Genomic DNA, 27,781 nt, shown 5'->3' on the forward strand with positions numbered 1-27,781 from the left:
AAGGTCATTTAAGTAGTAGTGTAATGCCGTTATTATCGCCTGTTGTGGCAGTGGGCGGGTCTAAGGTCGGGGCAGCCGCTGATTGGACGCCTTGGCGCCTCTCCTTGTGCTACGGCATTTCCGGTCCACGCGTGCGCGCACGCGCAGTGACCTCCCTTCCTCCGTCTGCTATTTTATTTACTCCCAAAACCAAGATGGCTCCTGTGAATGTGTCGGTCCCATAGCAAATCGAGGATGCGAGTAGCTGCCGGAAAAACAACTTTCCCCCGACCGTCGCATCCCCTGGAATCCGTTTCGCATGGTTCGGATGAGGCCTCCACCTCCGCGTAGCCACTGAGCAGCCGTTGGGGCTTCGCGGAACCGTCCTCAAGGCATCAAATTGGAGTAGTTTGGCCAAGTCTCCTGGTCTCCTCCTCGCCGTGTGTCCGGAGAGAGGTGCGGGAAAGCGGCTCGTCCAAATGGCCGAACCGAGAAAAGTGCAGTTTGTCACCTTGTCGGCTTTCGCGACCGGAACCGCCTCGGATTCGAGGAAACGCCGGTTGGAGGACGAGGCCGACTACAACTTAAGCGAAGACGACGAGGTCGAAGCGGCGGCGGAAGGCTTGCCGGAGACCGGGGCAGGAGGCGCCGCCAGCCGCCTCGCCAAAGCCGGCGAGAAGGACAAGGCTGGAGCCGGGAAGAGGGCGACGGTGCGGCTCAACCTTCCCCTCAGCGAGCCCGACGACCGCGCCTCTGCTGAGTTCAATTACGGCGAACTCCTCAACAACCTCCAGGTACGTCCCCCCCCCCAGTCACTTTAGTGAGCTGGACTCGGGATTTTATTGCACTTTGGCGTGTTTGTGTGGACTTGTCATGGCTTGGATAAGACGGGGGGGTGCACCTTGTCCTTCCGTGGATGACCAAGGCAGAAAGCCAGCGGAGGAGGAGGAGGAGGGGGGAGTGGGCTTCTTGTTCAACTCCCAACTCGGTCGTTTAACACCATTCGGAGTGGAGGCTGTTTGAGACGATTGAACTCATTATGACATGGTGCTGCTACCTGTGCCGGCGCCTCTTGCTTGCCCAGCAACAGTCACACGGCCATTAGAGGCGTCCACATGCCACACGCAGCAAGCAGCAACCTCCTCCTCCTCCTCCTCCTCCTCCCGCCTGCTTGCTTGCTTGCTTGCTGGCCCACTGGCTGCAGCGGAGAGATGAGCACCAGCATGCAGCATGTGACACACTCCACCTGGGCCCCCATCACGGATTGCTTTATTTACACCACTTCAAGCAAGAGGAAGCAAAAGTGCTCCCACTCTGGACTTGAGTGGAAGTACCAATAACTTGCTTTGCTTAAGTCAAAGTTGGGGGAAAAAGTGAAACAAGAAATTTGCATTTGACAAAAAATGCATTTGCTACAGCAGTCAGTAGATGATGATTATGACCTGTGGCAAATATATCTTTGCACGACTAAAAAAAACAAAAAACTATTTTTTTTGTTGATATTACTGTATTGTGATTTACTAATCGATTATTTAATTTCAAGGTCCTCTTATATAGTATTTTCAGTAGACTTTACACAATTGGGATTTCTGGGGCCGATTATGATGATTGATAAGTGAGTTTAAAAATAACCATCCCTGCTCATTTGCTGGATACCTGTACATGGTTTCCTTTTTTACTGCAGTGGTAGAGATTTAGATTGGTTCGAGACAAAGTAGAGATTTAATTTTTTTTCACTTTTGTTCCCCTGTTTCTAGTTTGTTTCTTTTGTTAAAAAAAATTACATAAAATTGATACTTTATTTGCCTGGTCCAATAGACAGAGGAAAAATTTAATGAGAAATAGTCAGATAAACCTGTATTAGATATAGTAAATGAAAATCCATGCAATAGGGACATTTTATATATATATATATATATATATATATATATATATATATATATATAAATTGCTTTTCTTTGACTGGTCTGACTTTAACGATAGAAAAATAGCAAAAAATAGCATTGTAAATTTGATATAGAAAATGTTTTTGTCATGAATACAAATCTGAGATATTACAAAGCTGCAATAACTCCGACGTAATGAGGGAAGACTACTTGTAGACTGTTTATAGAGTGTCAACAAAAATATTTGTATAATTTAATGTTCGTCACGCCTAAAACTGAAACATGCACAGGTTAAAACATCAATGGCCTCTAGAAAGCGTTCAAGAACTAGCTACACACCAAGTGAAGATCTCGTCAGGTAAAACAAAAAATGTAAATTGCAATTTTATATATTGCAGGTGCAAGATTGAAACTTTTGACACTTTTCCTGAGTTTGGTCCTATTGAATTCACATGCTGAGTGGTCATTATTTAAGCCGTGTCATTTTCTGTTGAAAGCAAGTGGCAAAATGGCTGACCACTGTGATGGAAAACAAAATCTGAATCCTGTGTTTGGACTAGTGCGGCGACATTGTTTGGCCACATTGAGCATATTATTTCAAAGAAAATTTTTGACTTGACTTCCCTTTTAAGAAGTGTAATCCTCACGTCATGTACACGTGTTTGTTTTATTGTTATATCTGATTAATGTTCACGTCACGTTGTTTGATAGGATTTTGTGAAGTTGTCGTAGTGAGCGCTTGGAAGACTGCTAGCATATGCCTAACCATTGCTATGACGTTTTAACCTTAATTTTAAACAGTTTGCAATTTATTAACATGAAATTGTTTACGTTGTTTCCAGTCGAAGAACAAACGTCCCAGTGAGACTCCGGCCCCCAACCCCAACGATCCCTTCAATGATGACGAGAAAGAGCGACTGCAGGTGGAGGCTCTGGCAAAGAAGTTTGAGAATAAATATGTAAGTCATCATGATTTATTTATGTAGTGTAAAATATCTCAATGCTTATCGTTAAAATGAACAATATTGATCTGATTTGAACACATCGCTCACCTAATTGGAAGACATTTTTCAATATTATCCAAAAACGAATACATAAAGGTAACCTTTTTTCTGGAACAATTTAGCCATCAATTATTATAAAACAAACAAGTTACTGCATTTTATTGGGGGCAAAACATTGAATGGAGCATGTTTTTTTTTTTTTTTAAAGTCTGGCCTATTTGTATATTTGTTGCAGGGCAACGTGACAAAAAAAAGGAAGGACAGAATGCAAGATTTGATTGATATTGGCTTTGGTTACGATGAGACCGACCCCTTCATTGACAACTCTGAGGCTGTGAGTACAATACACGCCTTTCAAAAACATTGTGTATTTGATGGTGTTGAGTGTTTTAAAACCAACCCCACGTCGTTGTTGTTTTTGCTGACTCATCTGTAGTGACGACAGCGACATTGACGCCAACACTTTGATGAAGTGGCGCTCATCTTGTTGCTAAAACATATATATATATATATATATATAAATGACTTAACATTAGTAGTCGACAACATAGCTTGTTTTCTGATTTTCTTTGTGACAGTCTTATCACGCGCTATGACAACTTGCAGTCAGCGCGGCTTTGAAAACGTCTTTATTCTTCTAGGATTGATTCAAAGGTTGGCTTTAAACTGTAATAGTCAAAGGGCCCAGTTCTTTATTTGATCAATTCTGTACTGCATACTTGCCGGTGCAAATGCAGTTAAGACACACAGATAAGATATACTCCTTCAGCATATAATATAAAAATATATTAATGACATCTGCACAAGCGATAGACTTTTTTTTTTTTTTTTTTACACAGCCAATACCTATTATTAAGTAGAATGATAGCTGATATTCACTTTCTGTTAAAGGGAAAATATTTGTGCAAAACATGAAAGCAAAATACTAACTTAATTTTGCTGGCATGTCTCTAAGCAAATTATTATTATTATTTTTTTTTTAAATCTCTGACATTTCTGTTTTGAAATGGTAACACATGTTCAGGGAGCTCCCAACATCATCAGCAACTTGTAGTGACTCTTAATTTTAGTAAGCGCCCAATAATTTTGTATAATAAATAGTTGGTCGAAATTTCGAACTAAATTGTTCGACTTTCATTTGTCTTTGTTGTAAGTGAACCGAAGTTACCTCGGGTTTAAACTGATCTCTTATCGGCCATCTTTATTTCTGTTGACGTTGTTCAAAATGCCGAATATTGGCGCTGATGATGTCGATCACATTTAGGCAGCCAAATGTCAACTTCCTCTCATTTGCCGACTTTCCTGTCACCATTTAGGCTTCAGGCTCTGCTTTTCTAAAGCCGTACACGTTCGGATTCACAAATACTACAGTGCACATGGTGATCTCAACTAGACAAAAATAATACTCGTACTCCACTCAGGAGGTTTTAGTTTGTTTTGTGTGAGATAAGAGAGAAGCCAGTGACCAAAACGATTTTCTGTTTATCGGTCAGTACGATGAACTGGTGCCTGCCTCGCTGACCACCAAACTGGGCGGTTTTTACATCAACACGGGAACGCTGCAGTTCCGAGCGGCGTCCGACTCGGAGGGCGAGGACGAGAAGGTGAGTTAGCGTCTCGCGTACATCGTTTTCTGAGTTAAGTGGTGACTCCTCCTCTTAGCAGAACGCCAATGACGACAGTGAACAGGCCAAGGCGAGGAAGAAGAAAGAGATGACCAACGTGGAACAGAAGAGTAATGAACCCAAACAAGGGTAAGTTGCATTTTTCTTTCTCACAAGTTACAAGTTTAGAGCAGGGTTATAATATTTTTTTTTCTTAGTAATCATACTTTGTGTTGTTTTTCTTTTGTTATCCAGTTTTAGTTTGATTTATTTTTTTCATTTTGATAATGTGATGTTGTTGCTTCTGAGTGGACACCGTAAAAGAACTACAGTAGAATTCCCAAATGACTGTTCAAAGCTTGTTAGTTAACACACAGCTGTCATAAAACTTGTCCAGGCGGAATAAATACAACCTCAAAAGCTGATGTCGGGAAAACTGTGAGAAACACTAAAATTAAGAGTCTTTTTGCTTTGATTAACTTAAAATACATTTTCAGAATTTTCTCCTATTTTATTTGACTTATGAAAATGTTTTTCAATTTTAGTCCTACCAGTATCCCATTCATTTATCATTAACTATTGGAGGTGTCTCAAAAAACGGATTCATTAAAGAATCAAGATTCTGATTTACTACCATTCAGAATCAATGTAAAATGTCCCAAAATCCATCCATTCACTAATTTATGGACAATGCAATGGCCGTAGCGCACTTTTATTTTGAAGTTCCATCGCTGTTATGTAGTGGTTAGCTTGAGTCCCTGTGACTCAATTTTATCACTTGTTACACACATCAACACCACCACCATTAAAAAATTCAAGCGCTGATCAAGGATACCAAGAAACTGCTAATCCATCCTGCGATCATTGTTAGATACAGCACAAACCTCCAACTTTAGCGTTAGCCGCTAACTACTTTGTGCATTCAAATGTAGTCGGACATTTCAAATTGACAGAAACATGCATTAGATGTTAAAATATCTAATTAATTTGCACTTTCAACAATCTCTAAAAGATGACATCGATAGTTATGGTGTGAAATTACTTTTTAATTACAATAAATGGCCCATCATGTGAGCGGCTCGGTGGCCCAGTGGTTAGCACCTCTGCCTCACTGTTCAGGGACCCAAGTTCAAGTCCACCTCGTCTAGTGGTTGTTATGATAATGAATCTAAACAAAGAATAGAGTAGTGGTTGTGGTCCACATGCTGTTGTCTAATGCACTTTCCTAACAAATCAAATGTCAAAATATGTTAAAAAAGGTCATGAAACTTTAATTTCTCCATTTGTCATTCTGTCTTGCAAAGCAGATGGCAGTAGATCATGACGATCATTTGCAAAGCTGTACATTTTAGCTGTCATCATTGTCAACTTTATCATTTTGCATCAAAAATCATCATCAATCAAACAGTTATTTTTATTCGGCAGTCAAATATTTCCGCTCCTATTAGACATAATATTTCCTGTTCCATGGAGCTTCATTCATCAAAATAATCCAAGGTTTAAGAATGATAGGATTTGTTGCACAGCCTGTTTGTTGTCTTGCTGAAATGAGGACAAAGGTGGTCTTGTCCCATGTAGCAAATTTCTTACCCTGACAACCTGGGGTAACAGCGTGGCCATCTGACAAAGCTCAATGCAGCTCTGCTTACCTTTTGATTTTGACAAGGAGTGTCATTCATGTAGGGGATTATGCATGATAAGTTCTAATTGATCTCAGAAAGAGGAAATTCTAGGCTGCATGTTAATATTTCAGACAGTCATCACTTCAAAGAGCCTCTGGACCTTCAGACAGCCTACCTACCAAGTCATGGATAGGGAAACTGTGCGGTGGTGGTTATTATGTAAATTACCTAACTGTGTGGTCAAGCTTTCTCATATACACATCTCACAAATGGAAAATACTAAAAAGAGAGTTTCCTCGTAATCACGCTCTAATTGGACATAAAAAAAAAGCACGAAATGCTCAAAAATGGAATGAAGGGTCAGTCCGCTTTTAGCATACTAATGAAGCCTGCGTGACAAGAGCGAGGCCGCGTCATGCATCTCGAGGCGGCGGGCATGCTGACTTGCTGTCACTATGCAGCCACCTTGGAGAAAAGCGCTCCGTTATCCACGCTCGCATAGGCCAAATAGTCAAACATGAGAACAAGCGCTAAAAATAGCACAGCGGCGGCCATTGTGTCTTCACGCGGGCGGATGATGCCGCCTGGATTTGTGCGACTTCCTCCACGCTACAGGTTAAACCCGCCGTATGCTCACCACTCATCACCACTTTTGGGGTGCTGCCATATAATGAATTTCAGCATTAAGTCAGTTGTATAGAAAAGTTATCAATTTAGTGATTCTTCACAACTGATTGTGCATTAGTTGTGTTATGAATATTTTGAGACAATATGGAGTGTACTACTTGGTTAACTAACTTGCATCCCAAGGGAGTACTGTATACACATTTTTGTTTTCAGAACACATTTGTAGTAGAGCTCTTATAATGGTACAATAAAGTTTAATTATATCTTTTGGCCGCCTTCCTAATTTATCAAAAACAAAAATGATGTCAGTTGTGAGCATTTAAATGTTTGAATTTGTTGCAACACAGTACCTGAATTGGGTGGCTCCATGTAAGAGTGCTTTGCCTCACATGTCAGAGTCCTGAGTTCCAGCTAGCTCTGGCCTTCTTGTGTGGAGTTTGCATGTTCTCCCCAAGCCCTCACGGTCTCCCTTCGGGCACTCCAGCTTTCTCTCACTTCCCAAAACACACTAAATTGTCCTTAGGTGTAATTGGGTGCCTGACTCATTGTTTGTATCTGTGTGGCAGTCGATTCGGGGTGTCCCCCACAGACAGCTGGGATAGTCACTAGCAAGCCAGTGACCCTTATAAGTGGCTAGGGAAAATAGATGAATGGGCGGATGATACCCGAATTGCTAAAAAATTAGGGATTTACGACTACTGATACCATGAATCAATATCGGGCCAATACCTAGCCTTGCTGTACAGTATTTCAATACTTCCAGTCTTCCGATGGCTGATACAATTTATTTTTTTTAATGATATATAAATATATATGTATATCGTGTGTGTATGTATGTATCAGATCAAAGTACACTTTCGAGGATACTCCATCATTATGTTCATGTTTCAACTCTGTACATACATGCTGATATTTAAATTCACATTAACCCAAAATGTATTCACTGAATGTTGTAGTTGTATGTGCCTATAGAGCTCCTTGTTAAATTGATCTCCTTTTGTTCCACAAGATATTTTCTTTCAGAATGTATTTTTTTTTTTTTTTTAACCATACTAGCTACTAAAATGCGAAAATAAAATCTTTCCAACAGAGTGGCGGCTGTCAGCCTCCACCGGCCCGAAAAGAAGAAGCGCAAGAAGCTGATGAAGGACTCTTTGTATTTAGCGGCCATGCTGCGCCGCTTCACCATGGAGAAGGAGCAGATGAGGAAGAACAATCTCAGCGTTGCTCCCGCGGGCCTGGCAGGGGGCGTGGCTAACAAGCCGCGCGCCTCAGACGCCGCCAAGCACTTGCCGGGGTCCGACTCCGCCCACCCACCGGTCGACGCTAACGCCGTCGCCAACAGCGACCTCCTGCTGGCGGACCTGACCGGCGACCCCGCCATGATGTCGCTGCTGGGCTCGGCCAATGAGAAGGAGCTTCAGGACCTCCTCGGCGACCTGGACTTCGGCTCGCTGGACGGGGAACAGCAGCACGCCGCGTCCGCGGTCAGGGAGAACGGCATCCTGGGAGTCGGTGCGGCCGGCTCGAAAGGAGGAGCGGGCGGGGGCGTCCAAGGGCGAGGGCCGGGCTCTTCCAGCGGACTGTTCTCTCCGCCGCCGCTGCCTGGGGGGCTGCCGCCTCCCCTCATCAAACGCATCGAGGACCTGCGGGCGGTGAGTCGCGCAGAAACCGCGATGCCAAGCAAGAGGGACGAATGGTTGCAAAGTCAGGAGCTCCTCAAAACATTAACATGGTAGTTAAGGCAATTAGAAGAAATACATCACTCAGAAAAATTAATGGATATTCATAGCTTTTGGTGAAATTTCAGAACACCCAAAAAAATGCACTGTAAAATTTCCAGAAGAATGTTAATTAATCTCCAACCTTTCTCTTCAGTGTTTCAGTAATTTTTGGATTTTTAAATTATTTAAACCTAGGTTACGCTACAAATTACTTATCCTTTCAAGATATAGTCACATATGTTGCAGTTGCAGTTCCCTAAATTTGGTCTTAGTGATGCAATAACACTTTTGAACTTTTTTTGTTGTTGTTGTTTTTTTTTTTAATCTTTCCCTGATTAAGGTTACACTAAGGTAATCGATTTTTAATTAAAGTCAAGTATAGGTATTTTTGTAGGTAATTAATTATTATAGTAATTGATTAAGCGATTACTTTAATACACTAATTCTTAAAGTAATGTATCTTATTCATTGATTATTTAATACTTAAGTTACCAGCCATGTTTAGACCCTCCAAACACTTGAAATAAATAAGTACCTGGAATTGAGTGTCTGGACTCCAGAAAATGGACAAAATATATCTTTGGGACTAAACGAGCAAAAGCAAAGTAAAAGTTTATTTTTACATGTGACTCCCATCTACCAAAATCTCTGCGCTATGTGGTGTCATCAAAATTGCTTCGTTTACTTTGAGAGACGAGTCTTGGGCCTTTTTTTTTTTTTTTTGAAGGAAAATATTACTCCCCCTTTATCTGGCGGGGACATAATGTAAACACAGCTTGAAAAACTACTAATGTCAAATTGAGAAGAAGGTTACTGTTTGCTGACTCAGCTGTTTTCCCCCCTCCTCCCCGCAGGCTTCTCGTCACTTTGATCAGGAGGGCAGGAAGAAATTTTTCACCCTGGACATGAATAACATCCTGCTGGAGTGAGTACGACGAGCTCAGCTCCTATGCACTGCCAGCGAGGGCATCGTGAGGCTTTTGTCCGGCCTCCTTTAGTGCCTTCACACTATCTGACCATCTCTGTTGAATTGAGCCCGCGGCGTTGTCCAAGGCTAACCCCGTGTCGCGTGTTCTCCGTTAGCATCGAGCTGCAGGTGCAAAAGCAGCCTCCCGACGTGCGCTCGGGGGTCTACGCGCACATGGAGGCCTTTGTGCCGTGCAACAAGGAGGCGCTCCTCAAGCGGCTCAAGAAGCTCAGCCTCAAGATCCAGGTGAGGACGGCTCCGTGCGACAACGGGCCCACGCCAACGCCCGCGCCCCAAAGCAAGGTGCTCGCCACACTTAACTGCAACTTTCAAAACTTCTCTGCTCGTTGTCGTCTCGTTTTTCACGTGATGTCTCGCGGATGATGTTTGTTGACGTAGAAAGTGAACGCGCCTGCCGTCCGTTTTGTACAGCGCTTGTCTTTTACGCTTTCAGTCCCAAAGGTAGATTTTTATCAGCCCATGCGTTCAATCCCAGGTACCTAAAATAGTCAATTATATTGCAACCTGTGGATTTAAGTAATTATTTTCAGTACTGAAGTCCAAAACTAACTAGAAAATGTGCAGATTGCGTGTGAAGGCGAAAACGCTGCAAAGAGAGGCGTTGAATGCTGGAATGATGTGGAATGGCTTCAATCTGTCAAGTACTCACGTTAGTGCTTTAGTACTGTAAGTAATTACTTTTCATGAATTATTTAGTTACTTTAGTAGTGAAAGTAATTACTTCTAGTACGAATCAAATAATTGCATTCACACATCTAAAAGTAATCAATTACTTTAAGTAATAAAGTAACTGGCGACTTGAGCAATTAAATCCACGGGTACTAAAGTCATGGATTATTTGAGGTACTTATGTAATCGATGACTTTTTTTTCCTAAAGTATACACTTTAATGCTTTAGCACAGAATGTAAGTCCAAAAGTACTCAATTTCTTTAGGTACTAAAGTAATTGTACTGTAAAAGTACTTTAGACACTAAATTTTAGGTACTAAAATGATTAAACAATTTGAGACCCTCCTCTGGCCAGAATTAAAAAAAAATATGAGTACCTGAGATTGCCTGGACCTTAAAAATAAAAAAAAAAAAAGGAGCATATTTGACATTTTATTTGACTATAACGTAATTTACCAAGGGTCAATGACATCATTGATTTCTTCTGAGTATCTGTGGAATGATCTCCTGGGAAATGGGTATTAGATCACTTTGCATTTTGACATATTTGCCGCACAGCATATTTTGTTTGAAATTTATTCCCGTTGATTTTCCGCCCTGTGGTTGACCGGTGACCAGTCCAAAGTCAGCTGGCATATAACCCCCCCATCTTGACAGACAACCTTAGTTAGCGCACACGCTACAGAAAAAGTACGAATGGTGTGCATTTGTCATTTTGCTCATTTTTCTTGACTCCCAACGTCACATACACGCCGATGATCACTCGTCACTCGAGCCGCCTCGTGAATAGCAACGTTCGGAGCGCAGCTTTGGACTATATGACAGCATCTTATGAGGATGCCGTCTACAGTGTTGCAGTGATATCAGTCAAGGTTTCAGCTGTCACATTCCTGCCGCTTCCCACTTTGTGTTCCGCCCCGTCTGCTCGTTTCTAATCCCAAACGTGCTCGGCGTAGGTGGCCGCCTTGAATAATGGCTGCCGCCGAAAAGCGCCGCAGCTTTGTTGATGAAACGCATGAATAAAAGCCTCCATTTATCTTCTCTCCTTCTCCCCTCAGGACGACAGGATGCGGATGCCTCTGCTGGAGCTGAAACTGGCTGTGTGCAGCGCCATGCCTGAGCAGATTGCCAGGTACAACATGGACTGCATGGCCAAGGTGGCAAAGTAAGTCGAAAAAGCAGTTTTTTACTTTTATCTTACGCTTTGTCCTTTGTTGTTAGGCAAACTTTAAATCGTTTCTGTCAGGCGCTATTCAAAACCATGTAAATGTTAGGCCTTTTGAAAAAAAAAAAAAGTCAATCATTTAGGGCTGCCTCTATCAAATCTTTATAAAATTGTCGATTATTCCATCAAATAATCGAGTAATTACCCCTGAAAGATAAATTATCATTGATTTTTTTTATATACTTTTATTCTGTTTGTTATTCTTACTGGGTAGTGGATAGATCTACTCATTATTTTCTTCAATACATATGAATTTTTAACCACCAACAAAATTTGCCTATGCCTAAATTTCGCCTATGCAACTGATTAGAAATTGCAATTAGCATTAGCAATTACCATTTAAGCAAAAAAAAGTAGTTTGCATATACAGTAATACTGTATATTACTCCTCCACGTCCTCATTTAACCATCTTTAACCATCCATCTTCTTCAGCCATCTTCTTCTGCATTCTTCTTCTTTGCCCTTAGTCCTTTGCTCATTCTTCTTGAAGAGCCGACTGAACATGCTGGACTATCCCCCCGATTAAAATCGAAACGCCTTAAAAACGAGCCATTTTACTGTAAATTGTTTTAGTGACAGGTTATATTCTTGGTTAATATAGCACAGAGGTTCACAGCTTTATTTTCCTTTATTTTGGGACTCTCCATGTGCTAATGTTGTCTTTCATGAAAACCCACTAACTACTAAATCAGTGTTTTTAAGCACACAAGTACAGCTTTTCGACCACTAGGCGGTGTACCAATATAACGACGAGACTAGAATAACCTTTGTATACAACGAAACTGGGAGTGCTGCTCCTGATCCGTATATATAAGCTCCACTTCTAACAAACACAACTCTTACTAATGACAGGCAAGCGTTAGCATGCAAACACACTGAGCTGCAAGAGATAACATGCAAAGATGGAGAAGCTAAAGCTAATCGCTGAGCTAATGTGAAATGCACAGCTGAGAAAGACAGAAGCCTGGCTTAGGGTGGAGAGCAACCATGGGCTGAAAATCAAGATAGAAAATAGAAAGATAAAAAAGGACAACAGCTACATAATGAGCATGGTTAAAACCCCGACATGAGCGGGTTATGTCAGCAATGACGAGGAGCTTCCCAGGTCGAAAGGATAAAGCATATATATTTTTATAATTAGTTTATAGCTACGAGTTAATGACTGTGCAGCATTCCGTCTGTTGTTTCTGCGGTTACACGTGACTGTGTGTATGCAGGCAGCAGTCTGAGGAAGGGGACAAGAACGGATCAGAGGAGGAGGATGAGGAAAAACCTGGGAAAAGAGTGATGGGTCCACGCAAAAAGTTTGTCTGGGATGACAAGCTCAGGTACGTTTTGCACAGGCTTCCTTTTAAAGGTTGTAAGATTAATGCCTCTCCACAGTTTTGTCATTTTATTTGTTGCGTGTGTGTGCGCGCGCAGGAGTCTCCTTTGCACGCTGGTGAGAGTGAAGCTGAGCTGCTATGACATGGAAGGCCAGTGTTCTCTGTCTGTGGAGGACTACCTCAAGGTCTTTTTGGAGAACGAGGTCAAGCCACTGTGGCCCAAAGGCTGGATGCAGGCCAGGTCTGTTTTGCGCGTGTGTGCGTCAGCTTCCTGTTTACTCTTTGATGGCTAACGAATGTGACTCAGAGTCTGGCAAAGTATTGCAAAATATAGAAGTGTATAGAGTGGTAAATAATAATCGTAATTGTAGTAAAAATTCATTTGAAGGATCAGCACTGCCTTATGGAAAAATCTTTTGAAGTTATCACTTTGGGTTTGTTGCGTGGTCGTGCCAGACAATGGTGGAGTGCACACACAAACACACACATAAAAAAAGAAAGAAAGGCAACAGCACCTCCAGCTGGACGGTCATTGCAATGACATTTCAACCAGATGCATTTTCAACCAAAAACAGAACACACTTGTGACGATTTTTATTTCATGTTTGAGAATGACAACATTTAAAGTATGTTTTGTGTGTTTAGGATTCTGTTTAAGGAGAGTGTGTCAGTTCACATCCACCTCACTGGAACCCTGTGAGTATTTCTCTCTTGTCAACTACGCATGAACACACGGTGCACGAAGAAACGGTTGTCAGTATTTATTGTTTTGCTTTTCCACGCAGAGCCAAGAGGAGAGTGGTGCCCGGACCCAAGGCTAAAGCTAAGGTATGACGACTCAACCGCACTAGGATTCTCCGTACGCCGGCCTCCATGTTTTGTATCCATGTATGGTGTGCGTTGTGTTTTCAGGAGGGCGTGTGGATCCGCAAACCTCCGTTGCCGGGGCCGCCCGCCGTGTGCGCACCCGCCTCGTCCGCTTCCACCGTGATCTCGACCCGCCCGCCGCCGTCGCCGTCCGAGCTCATCTGTTTGTCGGACTCTCTGGATGAGGATCTGAGCGCCCCGTCGCTGGACTCCATCTCGCACGCGCTGGCCCTCCTGAGCAACGCCGCCAAGGGCCTGGGCACCGCCGACAGTCCCCTGTCGCCCCCTCCGCCGCAGATTCCCACTTCCTCCCCGCCCCCCATCACCCCCCACTACCCCTCGCAAGTCACGTGCTCCGCCCCCTCCAAGGCGGTCAGCACTCCGACGGCTTCTTCTACCTCCTCCAGGGCGCCGGGCAGGCCCGCCGACGCCACCTACAGTCTGGTTAAGGTCACGGGTGCCCCCGGCCAGAGACAAGTAGCCGCGGCGACCGCCAACAACAGGCCTAGCGCCATCATGGGCGGCAAGATGCGCCCGCACCCGGCCCCGTCACCCCCGAAACAGCGCCCCCCACCCACCGCTTCCCCCCTGGTGCCCCCCCATCATCAGAAGGGCGGGGCGGCGGGTACCTTAGGGGTCCCTCAAAACGTGGTCAAGGGCGGGCCCAAATCGAGCGGCGTCAGCAGCAACGGCGGCACGGCGCCGTCGTCCTCATCTTCCCCCCAATCCCGCCTAGTCTCCTCGCCCCACCCCACCCCGCCGTCCTTCTGCCCCGCGTCGTCGCCGTCGCCCGTGTACCAGACGGCCCCCTCCCCGCAAGGAAAATCCCGCCCCCAGCAGTCCCAGCCCAACTTCATCACGCCCATGCAGGCCACGCTTACCAAGCCCTCCCACAGTACTAACTCATCCCCCATCATCAAGCTGACCCCTCGCCCGCCGCCGCCCACCCCGCCCCCCTCCTCGTCTTCTTCGTCCCCGTCCACCTCGCCCTCGCAACCCCACCAACCCAAACACCAATACTCCCCCAAAACCTTCCGACCGCCTTTCGGCATAACGGGTACCGTTCAAGGCGGCGCGGCGGCCAAACAGACGCCCGGCGCTTTCGCGGGGGCGCCCAAGCCTCCGACCGCCGCCGCCGCCGCCGCCCACAGCTCTTCCGGCAACAACAAAAACCCCTCGGCCGTCGGCCACGTCAACAAAACGCCCCCGCCGCCGTCGCCCTCGGGCTCGGCCAATCACGGTCAGAGGCAGAGGCTGGCGGGCCCGGCCGGACAGAATTTAAAGGCCGGAAACGGCTGGGCGGCGTCGGGAGCTTTGGCCGCGCCCTCCACGACGTCCCATCTCTCGCAGGTAAGGCACTGTTTTTTTATCGGGGCGGGGAGGAAGTCACGTAGCGGATATAAAAAGTCTACACACCCCTGTTTTTGTGTAACGTATATATATGTTATATTTGATAACGTACAGTGTCAGTATACGGTATTGCGAATATGAAGGGTGAGCGAGCGCCAGCGTCTGCGTGTCTTCAGGTCTCTGCGGCCGGCGGCCCCCTGCTGGGCAGCCCCCCCGCGCTTCCCCTGGGCTTCGGCATGCTGGGCGGCCTGGTGCCCGTCTCGCTACCTTTTCAGTTCCCCCCGCTGCTCAACTTCAGCCCCCCCGGAGCCCCGGGCCCCGCCGGCATGGGCTCGGCCCCCGGCTCCAACTCAGGATACCCCCTAGCACAGAGCGACTTGTTGGGTGGGTGCCGCCGCCTCGGGGAAAAACACTTCGTGCTCCACAAAAAACAAAGTATAAAGTTCATCGTTGTCTGTGGCTGCCGCGAAATGGCGGCAAATCAAGATCCTCGACTCACTTCAACGTAGTTCCTCAGCAGCAATATTTATTTTGCTCTGAGCACAAAAAAATAGCAAATAGATGAGACTGAGCTCCAAAATAATTGAAAACTACACATTTCTTTGCTTGTTGAATAATTTTTGTGGTTAAATATTTCTTAACAATGAAGTTAATGAATTACTTTTGTGAACAGTCAAAGTCAAGTTTATTGTCAATTTCTTCACATGTGCTTGGCATGTTTGAAGTCTTTTTTTGCACTGATATCACTGAAAAACGCTAGCGAACCACTGAGGATTAAAAAATACCGCAAATGCTTCATGAAGCTTCACAGTCCCATCACGAATAATGAAATATCATCCTCGGTTTTGTTGTGTGGTCAGAGCTGTACAAGAGTCTCCAGTCCGGGTCCACGGCCGCGCTACCTCCTCACTTGCAGCTCGCTTTCTCAGGTAAGATTCAGGTCTCAAAATAATTTTTTTTAAAAATTAATTTTAATATATATTTTTTTTATTCAATTTCATTTTAATTTATTTTTTTAATTCATTTTAATTATTTATTTTAATTCATTTTGATTTGGAATTAAGGTCTTATATATATATTTTTTTAATTTAATATTTTTTTTTAATTCAATTTAATTTTTATTTCTTTTTTTATTTCATTTGAATTTATTTTTTAAATTCGTTTTGATTTTAATTGATTTTTTTAATTCACTTTCATTTGAATTTATCTTTAATTTTATTTTTATTTTAAACAAAACTGTTGGTGAATAGTCCCTAAAATAACAAGGCATCGCTGCCGTCCTCTTCTGGTTAGACACCAACCAAAGTCAGGGCGGAGACAAGCGCAAGCCGAGCCACTGAGCTGCTTCTTCACAACGTTGGACTTTTTGCATCGACTGACCAATGGGACACCGCGGAGCTTTATTTTTTTTTTTTCTTCTTCTTTTTTTCCAGCAATTATTCAAAACGGACCTGGGTGAACTTTGGCACACAACTGAACTTTCTCAAACAAGGTGGTGCGGGCGCAAAGAAGACTTTTATTAATTTTATTATTTTTTTTTTTTGTCAACATGTTTACATCAAGCGACCTTGATCACTGTGGAAGGAAGGAGACGACGAGGACTTCTATCGAAGCGCTTGGAGCCGAGTTCTCGAGAAAAACAAAAAACAAAAGAGCGAAAAATATGAGGCTTATTTTTCTCTTAATGTCCTTTTTTTTTTTTAGAGTTTCTATTGTGGCTTCAATTCTTCCTCTTTTTTTTTCTCTCTCCCACTGATGACTGTTAAGTAGTAGCTTAAATTATAAATATTGCTAAATTATTTGTAATTTCCACAGGGACATAATGGCGCGTGTGTGTGTGCGTGTTGCAAAAAGGCGAGCGTGTATGCGTAGAGAAAAAGCAAACAATATACTGTTCTGATTTCCACATTCTCCCGACAATACGGAGTGAACGTTGCACAGGATGTTTTTATCAGATTGTTTTTTGTTTTGTTTTTTTTTGGGTGCTGTTTTATCACACTGGACCTTTTTATTGTGGCGCGATAAAGACTTGAAATGAGAACGCAGCAGGGAGAGCCGCGAGATAAGATTGTAGCCTACTTGAACCATTTTTGTCTTTTAAAAACATTTGTTTTTATTTTTTATTGCAGTTTCTCCAATGTAAGACGCGCCTTAGTTTGAACGCCGGTAGAAATTTGTTCTATGCAGGATAAATGTGCAAAAGTATCTAGACCCCGCCCCCTTTCCTTCCTTTCTTCCGACGGGCTCCCACGAAGTGATGTTCCGCCTCCCGACCTTCTGTGTACGCGTGTGAGACTGACATGGCCGCACCAAGAATGACGCCAAAGATTGTTGTTGTAGCTCTCCTTTCCCCCCTTGCATTTTGTGTGTTTCATGTCAAGTCATGTGACCCGCAGTAGTGATTAACACTTTGTTAGGAGGAAGAGGATTGGGGGGGGGTGGGCTAAGGAGGGGTAGAGTGTAAACAGACATTTCTCTGTGAAATGGTGGCTTCATATGATTTTTTTTTTTTTTTTTTCTCTCCTGTGTGTCAAAATATGAAATTAAAACAAAGCAGATGGTTCCATTGACGACTTTGATCTCCCTCTAATCGAGTTTGTCGGATGCGGTAAAAAGACATGACCGTACACAAACTGACCAACGCATCACGAAAAATTAAACTAAAAGCCCATGTAGAGTTTTCTGTTCGGAAAATAAAGACTAAGGCGTTTGCATGTTCTCCCTGTGCCTGCACGGGTTGTCCACTTTCCTCCCAAAAACATGCATGGAAGGTGTTTTTGATAAACTATTGTACTTGTGTGTGTTTGTGAGTAAACGATTATCTTTTTGAGCTCTGATTGGCTGGTGAGCTGACCAGGGTAAGCCCCGCCCTCTGCTCAAAGACCGCTAGGATAGGCTCCAGCATGCCCCCTTATGAGGATTAAATATTATTTTTTTTATTTTAATCTTAACTTTCAAACCCCAACCTGTTTGAAGCACTTTGAAAGGGTGTGGCACTAACCCCGCTTAATAATTTATGCTACGTTAAAGCCCGATTTTTGAAACCAGGGCTTCAAAATAGCTTTTTGGAGGGGAAAAAATACTAACATGGCTTTTTTGCAAACACCCGCCTTACCATACATGGTTGTTTTTTTTGCAGAAAAAAGACAACTTTTTTTCTACAGAGATGGTTTTTGGTTGTTTTTCTGTAAAAAAAAAAAAAAAAATTGCCACCCCCAAAAAATCCAAAATGCTTACTAAACATAATTGTTTTCTGTGAATACATGGTCGTTTTTTGAAAAAACAAAAAAACGCTGTACATTATTTTTAAACCAATTTACTAGATAGTCATGGTCATTTTTTGTTTTATATACGTTTACGTATATATATATATATATATATATATATATATATATATATATATATATATATATATATATATTTAAAAAAAATAAAAAATCTAAATATTTAAAAAAAAAGCCTTATCATAGAGTTAAAATGCCTGTTTTTCCCCCAAAAAACCTTTATAAAAATAAGGAACTGTTTTTTTTTTTTTTGGGGGGGGGCTACAGTGGTGTGCTGTCATTTTTTGTGAAAAAATGCCAACCAACAGTCGTTTTTTTGGGGAAAAAAAGGCAGACTATACATGGTTGTTTTTGCGTTTGTTTTTTTTTAATTACAAAAAATAAAAACATGCTTATTGTGGGGAAAAAGTAATTTTTTGTGAAATAAAAATCACTTTTCTGTAAAAAATAGTGAAAACCTTACGTTTTGTTTAAAATGTGGCTTTCTATAGTAATATTTTGTAAATTTTTGTGAAAAAACATTTGTATATACATGGTTATTTAAAAAAAAACACGCTTTACACATTTGTTTTTCAGAAAAAAGAAAGTGACTTCTGGAAAAAGCTCAACTATTAATGGCAAAAAAAAAACCACCTTGCGCAAATGTTTTCAATGACTTTTGTATTTTGAAATTGTGCAAGTGAGACTGCACGAGCTAAGCGCTTTCCTCTTCTGCCGTGAAGCAAAGTATCTTCAAAGTCCTCTTCGACATCCTCATCATCACACATCCCAAAGGACGGGACTCGCGGTGGACGGACAAGTGAAAAGTGTTACAATGAATATGCTTTATTTTTATTATTACAAAACAAAAAAAGAAAACAAAAATGCTTACTGCCTAGAAATCCAAGTATACAAGAAATAACACTGGTAATATTTGTAGTGGAATGCCTGCTGGATAATAATAATAATAATAACTATGACAATCATCACCATGGTAATTATAATAACTGAATGTTAAATCAACTACTTGTGGTTAAAGCTGTCAACCAAATGAGAAAATATCCTGTACAATAATAACTTTTAATATGATTTGGTGCCAGTATTATCCAGAGCGGAAGGTCGGGTTACAATCATATTCTGTAACATTAGGATATGAAGCACAGCAAAAAAACAAAAAAACATGTTGAGTCCGATCCGGTTAGCTTTTGGAGCAAAAATCCTGGTCCGTTCCTGTTCTTATTTAGTGTCTAAGGCACGTTCAAAGAAACATACGTTAAATCTTTGTCGTTCTAAACAAAGGAGATGATGTGCACTTCATTTGAGATGATGGAACCCCATTGGAGCAGTTTTCTTGAACAATTAATGGAATTCAAATGAAAATCGGATATCAAGGATATGAAAGAAACGCTCATCGAGCTTTCCGCAAGACTAAATATGTTTGTCTCCATCTCCCAGTTTTGAATTTCGCAAAAAGCAGGAGGGGGGGAAAAAAAAGCATGACACCTTTTCCTCCATAAAAGCGTGACCCCGTCCACCTCCTGAATAGCGTAACTCCGCCCACCTCCCCGAAAAGCACTTTGCACCGACGTACGTGAAAAAACGGGAATGTGCGTTTGCCTCAAGTGAAAAAAAATGCCTTGCCGCAAATGAAAGAGGGCCACGTTGCTTAGAAAAACTAAACAAAAACAAAAAAAGCGGTACCTTGACTTAAAAGTGAGCACGCTTGGAACTAAAATTGCTCTTATCTTAGGTTTTGCTTCACGAATGAATAAGAAAAATAGCGCTGTGCAATATTGTACAGTAAAAATAAAATAGAATGGAAAGAAATTTAGCTAAATACCTGCACACAAAAAAAACATACTGCATAATTTAGTTTTGTTTTGAATACGTTTTTAGGATTTTAATTCATTTAGATAAAGGTAGACCCACTGCATACTGTATTTTTTTGGGGGCTTGCAGTTGGACTCTAAACTCGTTTTATTTTGGCACCTTTTGGTCAATCCCTAGGTTGGCTTCATTGCTCGTATTTTTTGAGACGTCCTTGAATGCACCGTGCGCGGCGTTAAGGAATATTTTTGTGTCGCCATTTTAAATTTTTGTGAAAATGCCAAAAGGTGAGTTGAATTATGTAGTAGCGTGTAAAGTGCTAGTGTGCCTGTTTGCTCATGTGTGATGTCACACGGGTTTGTGCTAGCGTGCTAATGAAGCCTGTGTGCTAGCTAATGCTAATGAGGAATAATTGATTTACGTGAAACGGGTCAGCGATCCCCGCCAATCGACTCGGGCCACTCGTAAGTCAAGGTACCGGCGTGGCGCGGTACCGGCGGGCAGACGCGCCGCTTTGTTTGGAGTCCAGCTGGGAGCGAGCGCCATCGTTCACTCCGCGTTAGCGATGTCGTTGAAGTCGCCGGTGCGGCTGTCGGCGTCGTCGTCGGAGCGCTCCGCCGAGGCGCCGTCCACGTTCAAGTTGTGGTGGCCCGAGCGGCCGGACGACGAGAAGCTGACGGGACCGCCTCGCCTGACATGGAAAAAAAAAACAAAAAAAACTTTTTTTTCTCATTCAATGCCAGGGACGTAATTTTATGTTTATATACTTAAGTATCTAGGATTTAAAAAAAAAAGGTGAAAATATGTCCCTGGCATTGGATGAGTTCAATGATGTACTGTATATATATAATTTATCTTTGGTAAGTGGCAACATTTGGCATTGTATGTTAGAGCTGAACAACTTAAATTTGGAAGATTTGCAAAAATATTGACGAAAAACAATTTTGTGGGTATTTTTTAGGGTGAAAACTGAATTTTTGGTAAGCGGGAGTTTTGGAAATGTTGGAAATTTTGGTGGGAAAAATTCTGAAATTTGCAAAGAAATTTCATTTATATAATGAGCATAATAATAGCATGATCTTTTTTGGGCATGTTGAAATTATAATTGTGTTAATTAGTGATTAAGTGAAAACATAGCATGCAATAAAAAAAATAGCATGCAATAAATACATTTGTAAGGGGCTGAAAATTGAGATTAGCTATGGCTAACATTATACATATTCACATTAAAAAACCCTTTGAGCTGTTGCGTCTGACGTTCGCGTTGTTAGCACGTCATTAGGACTTAAGCAATGGCATCACACAGGAAGCACTTTGCATGACCCCAAACTAAACTTAAGTAAACTTACATGGTCAAAGGTTCATGGTATATGATATATTTTGATTATTTTGCACTAATATAATTCTAATACATATTGACCATTTTTGATGCATTTTTATAACGTAATAATATTCATTTAAAGGGTTTAGGAGCATTTTTTGGGAATGTGGAACGGATTAGGCTATTTCCATGTTAAAAAGCAGCTCTAGTGATGAAATTTTTACCATGGGAAAACAAATGAATTTCGTGAGTAGAAGGAGCGGCGTATCGCTGCATCTTGTTACCTGAGTCTGCTCTTGAGGCTGCTGATCTCACGGGCGAGGCCCTCGCTGGCCTCGCTGGCGTCGTCCAGCTCCCTCTGCAGCTTCCGGCGCGACGCGTTGGCTTTGGTGGCCTCCTCCTCCGCCTCTTCCAGCTGACGCTTCAGCTGCTTCAAACGCAAGTTGCCCTTGTCCACCTGTGCCGCGTCGCACGAACAGAGGCGGCAAATTGGCAAAGACGTCGATTTTGAATTATTAAAAAAATTAATGCTTTTAGGTGCGCCTTATAGTGCAGAAAATACAGTAATACAAAAACGTGTGAATTCTTTGAGCATATTAGCAGACGTTGCGGTTGCCCCACCCACCTGTTCCTTGTACTGGTCGGCATGCCGCCGCTCGTCCTCCACTTGCATCATCACCTCTTTCAGCTTCTTCTCCGTGCGTCGGACGATCTTATTGGCCGCCGCTCTCTCTCTGAAGGGGGCCGACAAACACCAGGGTGAAAGATCAGGCCAACGCGAAGGCCGACTTGACGGCGCGCCAACGCCAACGCGAGCGCCTACTTCGATTCCTGTTCCATCTGCTCCTCCAGCTGCAGGATTTTGGCTTCCAGCGCCGCGATGGAAGCCTTGAACTTGGACTTGACCGAGCCTTCCAGCTCCGCCAGCTTGGCCTTCAGCTCCTGCGTGCCACAGATGAGACTTTGGCAGCCGATTTATTGGTCAAGAGCAACGTTAAGTTTGAAAGAGGCGTGTGGGACCTTGTTCTGCCGCTCCATCTGTTGCCGAGCGTTTTCGCTCTTTTGGGAGGCGGCGCGCTCGGCGGCCAGCTCCGTGCTCAGAGTCTCCACCTGCGGAAATCAGCGAGTTTCAAAACGGTCACGCACGAGGAGTCGTTTGTTTGTTTAGTCGTCATCATTTAGCTGATCCTCGACAGCTGACGCTTGCATATTGACAGCCCTTCAAAAAAGATGTGTTCAGTCCTAAAAGTGGTCTTCTGATTCCTTTTTTGGATTTATTTCAAAAAAAGACTATCAAAACAAATAGGTTTAATGTGAGTTGGAGTTGGTATAACTGTTCAAAAATGATCTATTTATATGTATTTTTAGATACAAAATCAGACTGCTAAACTTTGTGATTAGCCTTAGCACACTATTAGCTTCTATAAGGTCGATTCTTTTTTTCTTCCGTTTCTTGTTTCTTTTGTCTTCTTTTTGACGGGCAGATCAGGTATGCTTTGTGTTAGAGCGCCCACTACAGGTTAAAATAAACACTTAAAACCAGTCCTTCTAAAATGTCTTTGAAGGGGGGTGGGGGTGGCTTTGTTTTTGCCATGTGAATTGCAGTAAAATCAGGATCGGCACCATTTTTTAAAAATATAAGGCATTTTGATGCACTTGCACTTTTTTAAGATTATATAAACACCATATAAACACTGTAAAAGGCAGTTAACGGTTGTTGAAGGTTGATTTGTAGGGGGGTGCAAAAGGTATTCTCTTTCCTAGGTGGGAGCTTCCCAAAATATAATTGACAAGCACCGCCCGAAACCAAGCCACTATACTTCAAATATGTATGATTTAATGAATCTAAATATACCCTGTGTATCCTGTGGTTTCTGGTCTTATTGTTCTTAGGATGGGCCAACCGCTAGCTCAGTAATTGTAAAATTGGGGCTTTGCATAAGTAGAAGGTAGAATGCTGTATGGCACCATTAAAGGGTTCCATTAACTGAATAATGATTACTTTCGAACATTTGCGGTAAGTGTTTTTTGTGTATTTTGAGTGTGTATAAGAAAGGCTTAATTTGTGTTGGGAAAGGCTAACAAATTCCGTTGAAAGACAAGCGTATGTTCACCTGCATCGTGCTCTTTCTGATACGCTCGTTAAGTAACTCGGTGTTGCCCTGCTCCTCCTCCAGCTCCTCCTCCAACTGGGCGATTTGAGCCTCCAGCCTCCTCTTTTCCTCCAGCAGCACGGACCTGACAAAAGGGCCGACGTCAACCAACTTCATCGTTGCCGGCCCTTGAAAAAGAGACGGCTGCCACTGACTTTCCGGAAGTGCTGTTGGAGATTTCGTCCGCCAGTTCGTCTCGCTCCTGTTCAGCGTGACGGCGAGCTCTCTCGGACGCCGCGTGGTCCTATTGAACACAATTAGTTTACTTTATTTACTATAGAATAGTTAAATATTGAGTAGATGTAAATTCCATGTAGACATTTGTGTACTGGCCAGATCTACTTTGAGAAGTAGGCGGGGGACACCCTGAACTGGTTGCCAGCCAATCACTGGGCACATTGAGAAGAACAACCATTCACGCAGCTAATCACACCAAAGGACAATTTAGTATGTCCAAATGCATGTTTTTAGAGTGTGGGAGGAAGCCGGAATGCGCTGAGAGAACCTATGCGGGCTCGGGAAGAACATGCAAACTCCACATAGGAAGGTCGGAGCGAGGTGGATTTGCACTTGCGTCCCTGAACTGCGTCACTGAGTCGCCCTCTTTACAACAATTTGTTCAAGGCAAGCCCAAAGGTCTAACTGCAAGATTTTGATGAATTTTGCCTTTATTTCCCACAGGCTGTCGATTGAAAAAGGCGTAACGAGCAAGGGCTATAACCCCAGTCGCCATGGTAACGGGTGCTAAATCGGCCCAGCATTGCAGTGGGGCCACAAGCTAACAAGTTTCTCACGCACCTCTTGGAGCTGTAAGATTTCAGCTTCAAGGCTCTTGAGTTTCTTCTCGTTTTCTTTGGACTGCGCGAAGATCTCGTCCCTGGAGGCTCGCGCCTCCTCCAACTCCCTCTGGTAGTCTTTCATCTGAGTCTGTCAAAATAAGAAAAAAAAAGCCAGTGCTGAAACGGAGCTGGTGAAATAGATAAGGTGGATGACTTGGTGTACCTGTAATTTCTTTAATTGTTTCATGGCCTCATCCCTGCCTTTGTTGGCCGCTTCTATCTGTCCCTCGAGCTCATTGAGGTCCATCTCTAGCTTCTTCTTGGAGGCCACAGCTAGCGACCTCTGCTTCCTCTCGTCTTCTAGCTCCGCCTCCATTTCACGCACCTGCTCGCGGAACGTCTCGCTCAACTTATATCTTTGAGACAATTCTAAATGTTGTTAAAAAAAAAAAACCCTAACCTGTTTGACCAGCGCCCGCTTCTTCTCATCGCCCTGCTCGTCCCTGGCCTGCAAGTCTCGATCAAACTGGGCCTTCATGGCCTGCATGTTGACCTCTAGGCGCAATTTGGCGTCTTCGGTGGCCTGCAGCTCGTCTTCCAGCTCCTCCAGCTGAGTCCGCATCTCCTCCACCTGCTGCTCCAGCGTGCGCTTGGACTTCTCCAGCTCGTGGACCTGGGAGGAGCAAAAACCACCCATTTCAAGTACTTTTAAGATCATATTTTAAAGCTTTTAATTTTCCTTTTACCCTTCCAATTTCACAACAGTATGTTCAATCTCATCCTGGTCCGCATTCAAATAAATTGACAGGGGTCTACTTACATTCTTTCCGACATCATCTTTGGAGCTCATCAGGTCCTCCATTTCTGCCCGCAGCTGCTTGTTGAACCTCTCCAGCTCCTCCTTGGCTTCCAGAGCTTCCTCAAGAGCTCTGGCCATGGACAAGGCCTTGGTTTCCTTCTCCCTGGCTTCAGCCTCCGCACGGTCTCGCTCCTCGGCGTAGCGAGCCGACACGGTCTTCTCCTCAGCCAGCATCTGTTGCAGACGAGTGGCTGTCACTTTCAGATTGAATGACAAAGCGGGATGGTTTATTTCATGGAACAGGTTGAGTGACTTCGACGACCTGGTCAAACTTCTTTTGCTTCTTTTCCAGGTTGGAGACAATCTGCCTCTGGTGGTCCAGGTCCACCGTCAGGTCATCGAGCTCCTGTTGCAGACGGTTTTTGGTCTTCTCCATCTTGTCCATGGCTATAGTCTTTTCCTCCAGACGTTGGCTGGTCAGCTCCACATCTTTTTGGAGTTTTCTCTTCACCTCCTCCAGGCCCTCCATGGCTCCCACGTCCTCCTCCAGCTTCTTCTTGTTCTCAAGCAACTAGAGGGAGTGACAATTATTCTGAATGCACTATAATCACGTTAGTGGAAAGGTTCTCCACCTCATACCTGAGCTTGGACTGCCTGCAGCTGTTTCTCCAAGTTGTGTCGAGCTTCCTCCTCCTCCTCCTGCTGCTCCATCAAGGTGTTCTTCTCCTCTTCGAGCTGACGCACTCGACTGCTCAGGTTCAGCTTCTGGCGAGTCTCCTCCTGCAATAACTCCTGCACCACACAAACACAAGAACATGCTTGATGCTGGTAACGATTGGCGCCTTTAAATTGACACACTAGAAATTGTGACTTTTGTTTTTGTTTAAAAAAAAAATATATATATATATTGCAGGTTGGTATAGTAGTATTTCATACATGTGCATCCTGCAGCTGGCTTCCTAGGTTGTCAGCATCCTTGGTCAGTTTGATGCTCTTTTTCTCCGCATCCTCCAGCAAGGCCGACACGTTGTCGAGCTCCATCTATACGAGGAGGCAACAACGTTTTAGAGATCGATAGAACTTTTTACCTAAGTACAGATGGACGGAGATAGATTAGACAGACAGACAGACAGACAGACAGACAGACAGACAGATAGATAGATAGATAGATAGATAGATAGATAGATAGATAGATAGATAGATAGAAAGCTAACTAGCTAGCTAGCTAGCTAGAGAGAGAGCAAGAAAGAAAGAAAGGAAAGAAAGATAGATAGATAGATAGATAGATAGATAGATAGATAGATAGATAGATAGATAGATAGATAGATAGATAGATAGATAGATAGATAGATGTTTTACATTTTACTGTTAGCAAAGCCTACCTGGAGTTTATGGGAACGGTCGGCCATCTCCCCTTTGGCCCGCTCCATCTCAGTGGTTCTGGCCGTGAATTCCTGCATCAAGGACTCCAGCTTCTTCCTCTTGTGCTCGGACTCTGTCTTGGTCTGCTGCAGTATCTTCACCTCGCAGACCAACTCTTTGTTGTCATTTTCCAGACACTGCTTGTTCTTTTCCAAATTGGACTTGAACTGCATAAAAATACATTTTGAAGTGATGTTATGACTGATAATCATAAATGCGAGGATTGTTTTTTTTTTTTGAATGTCCATCTCTATAAGACCACCGATGTCCTAATGAGAAAACGTACTCGTTTGGCCTGATCCAGCTGTTCGGACAGTTCCTCCAACGCAATGGCGTGCCTCTGCCTCATTTCCTGGATCTGGGCCTCATGGTTTTTACTCTCTTCATCAATCGCTTTTTTCAGCTCAGCCACTTCCTGCTCTCGCTTGGTTCTTGTTAGAATGAAAAAAAAAATAGAACAGTGATTTTATTTCTTTCTTCCTTTGGATAATTTGCATTAATTGAGCACCTGAGTTCCTGCTGAGCGGCGGTGGTATCCAGCGTGTCCTCCAGCTCAGTCTTCAGAGCCTCCAGCTCCTCGCTGAGATCCCGCTTCAGTTTTTCGGCTTTACTTCTGCACATCTTCTCAGACTCCAGATCCTCCTGAAGCTCAGCCAGCTGGGCCTGCAGCTCCCGGACCTGCTTGAGGGCATTGTTCTTCTGGGCTGTCTCCTCGTCATTCCTGATAGGAGAAATGTGAGGGCACGGTGAATGCATGTCTTAATTGTATTGACAGAATTATAGAATCAAGCATTTTCAGGTTTTTCTTTTGTAAAACACATTTTACTGACACCATTTCAACAAATATGATGTAATGTCAGCACTGAATAAAGTTTTCAACGTCTTTTTAATCTTACAGTCAAATAGCCTTGTCTGGGTCAATTTTTAAGGATGATCTTGAGGATATTTTTTCTAGCATGAAGTTACTGCTATTCTGTACTAACTTGAGATAGGGTCCAGCAATGTTAAAATGCTAGTTTGCACATCTGCCTCATAGTTCTGAGGCTGGAGTTCACTCCAACATTGCATTGTGAGGCATTGCGTATCTTAGGGGATAACATAAAAAAAATGCTTGTGTGGGCAATTTTAGTATCCTGGAGTACCTGGATCGCAATATTATGTTAAATTCACTGAAGACTGTATATTGTCTACCGTTGTGAATGATTGTTTTGTTTGCCCAAGGTGGAGGGTCATTAGATTGTCTGACTGCCAGCCCTGGGTGTACCAAAATTTTTGCACAAAGTAAGTTGGGATAGACTCTACCTGAACAAAGACGGGACCTTCATAACTTAAAAAAGGCTCCATT

General features: G+C 43.2%; 2 protein-coding genes across 6 annotated transcripts in view; one reads left to right on the top strand and one right to left on the bottom strand.

Annotated features, from left to right (window-relative positions):
* Positions 1-178: 178 nt before the first annotated feature.
* Positions 179-17,976, top strand: ubn2a (ubinuclein 2a). 5 transcript variants are annotated; one of them, XM_088419268.1, is made up of 17 exons: positions 179-773; positions 2,708-2,824; positions 3,105-3,203; positions 4,363-4,473; positions 4,532-4,623; positions 7,813-8,377; positions 9,301-9,371; positions 9,530-9,659; positions 11,163-11,269; positions 12,548-12,658; positions 12,753-12,896; positions 13,301-13,351; positions 13,441-13,483; positions 13,568-14,872; positions 15,049-15,256; positions 15,733-15,801; positions 16,166-17,976. In XM_088419268.1, the coding sequence occupies exons 1-17, from the start codon at positions 459-461 to the stop codon at positions 16,210-16,212; spliced, it is 3,585 nt and encodes a 1,194-aa protein (XP_088275394.1). In that variant the 5' UTR covers positions 179-458; the 3' UTR covers positions 16,213-17,976. The 5 variants fall into 5 exon arrangements, with proteins under 5 accessions (XP_088275394.1, XP_088275395.1, XP_088275392.1 ...); XM_088419269.1 differs by having other exon boundaries at positions 4,535-4,623; XM_088419266.1 differs by having other exon boundaries at positions 9,530-9,716; positions 16,166-17,975.
* Positions 17,977-18,965: 989 nt separating this feature from the next.
* The window catches only part of LOC148421414 (myosin-10-like), a 42,563-nt gene continuing 33,747 nt past the window's right edge, over positions 18,966-27,781 (bottom strand). The window contains exons 28-44 of the mRNA XM_088420516.1: positions 26,945-27,157; positions 26,723-26,867; positions 26,397-26,603; positions 25,951-26,055; positions 25,654-25,806; positions 25,337-25,585; positions 25,036-25,248; positions 24,676-24,888; positions 24,439-24,600; positions 24,235-24,363; positions 23,592-23,680; positions 23,398-23,521; positions 22,304-22,393; positions 22,107-22,225; positions 21,909-22,017; positions 21,568-21,740; positions 18,966-20,653 (exon numbers count right to left, since the gene is read on the bottom strand). Coding sequence (XP_088276642.1) covers positions 20,512-20,653; positions 21,568-21,740; positions 21,909-22,017; positions 22,107-22,225; positions 22,304-22,393; positions 23,398-23,521; positions 23,592-23,680; positions 24,235-24,363; positions 24,439-24,600; positions 24,676-24,888; positions 25,036-25,248; positions 25,337-25,585; positions 25,654-25,806; positions 25,951-26,055; positions 26,397-26,603; positions 26,723-26,867; positions 26,945-27,157 — 2,635 coding nt within the window. The 3' untranslated portion in view covers positions 18,966-20,511. The remainder of the gene's footprint in view (positions 20,654-21,567; positions 21,741-21,908; positions 22,018-22,106; positions 22,226-22,303; positions 22,394-23,397; positions 23,522-23,591; positions 23,681-24,234; positions 24,364-24,438; positions 24,601-24,675; positions 24,889-25,035; positions 25,249-25,336; positions 25,586-25,653; positions 25,807-25,950; positions 26,056-26,396; positions 26,604-26,722; positions 26,868-26,944; positions 27,158-27,781) is intronic.

The sequence above is a fragment of the Hippichthys cyanospilos genome, chromosome 7, assembly GCF_059441005.1.
Source record: "Hippichthys cyanospilos isolate Australia breed blue-spotted pipefish chromosome 7, RoL_Hcya_1.0, whole genome shotgun sequence".
In the NCBI taxonomy this organism is placed as follows: domain Eukaryota; kingdom Metazoa; phylum Chordata; class Actinopteri; order Syngnathiformes; family Syngnathidae; genus Hippichthys; species Hippichthys cyanospilos.

What these genes read in the sequence shown, in the direction of transcription:
- ubn2a (XM_088419266.1), top strand. Translation starts at nt 459, where the DNA reads ATGGCCGAACCGAGAAAAGTGCAGTTTGTCACCTTGTCGGCTTTCGCG. An exon ending in GCATCGAGGACCTGCGGGCG is followed by an intron (nt 8,378 to 9,300) that starts GTGAGTCGCGCA and finishes TCCTCCCCGCAG; the next exon opens with GCTTCTCGTCACTTTGATCA. An exon ending in ATGAATAACATCCTGCTGGA is followed by an intron (nt 9,372 to 9,529) that starts GTGAGTACGACG and finishes GTTCTCCGTTAG; the next exon opens with CATCGAGCTGCAGGTGCAAA.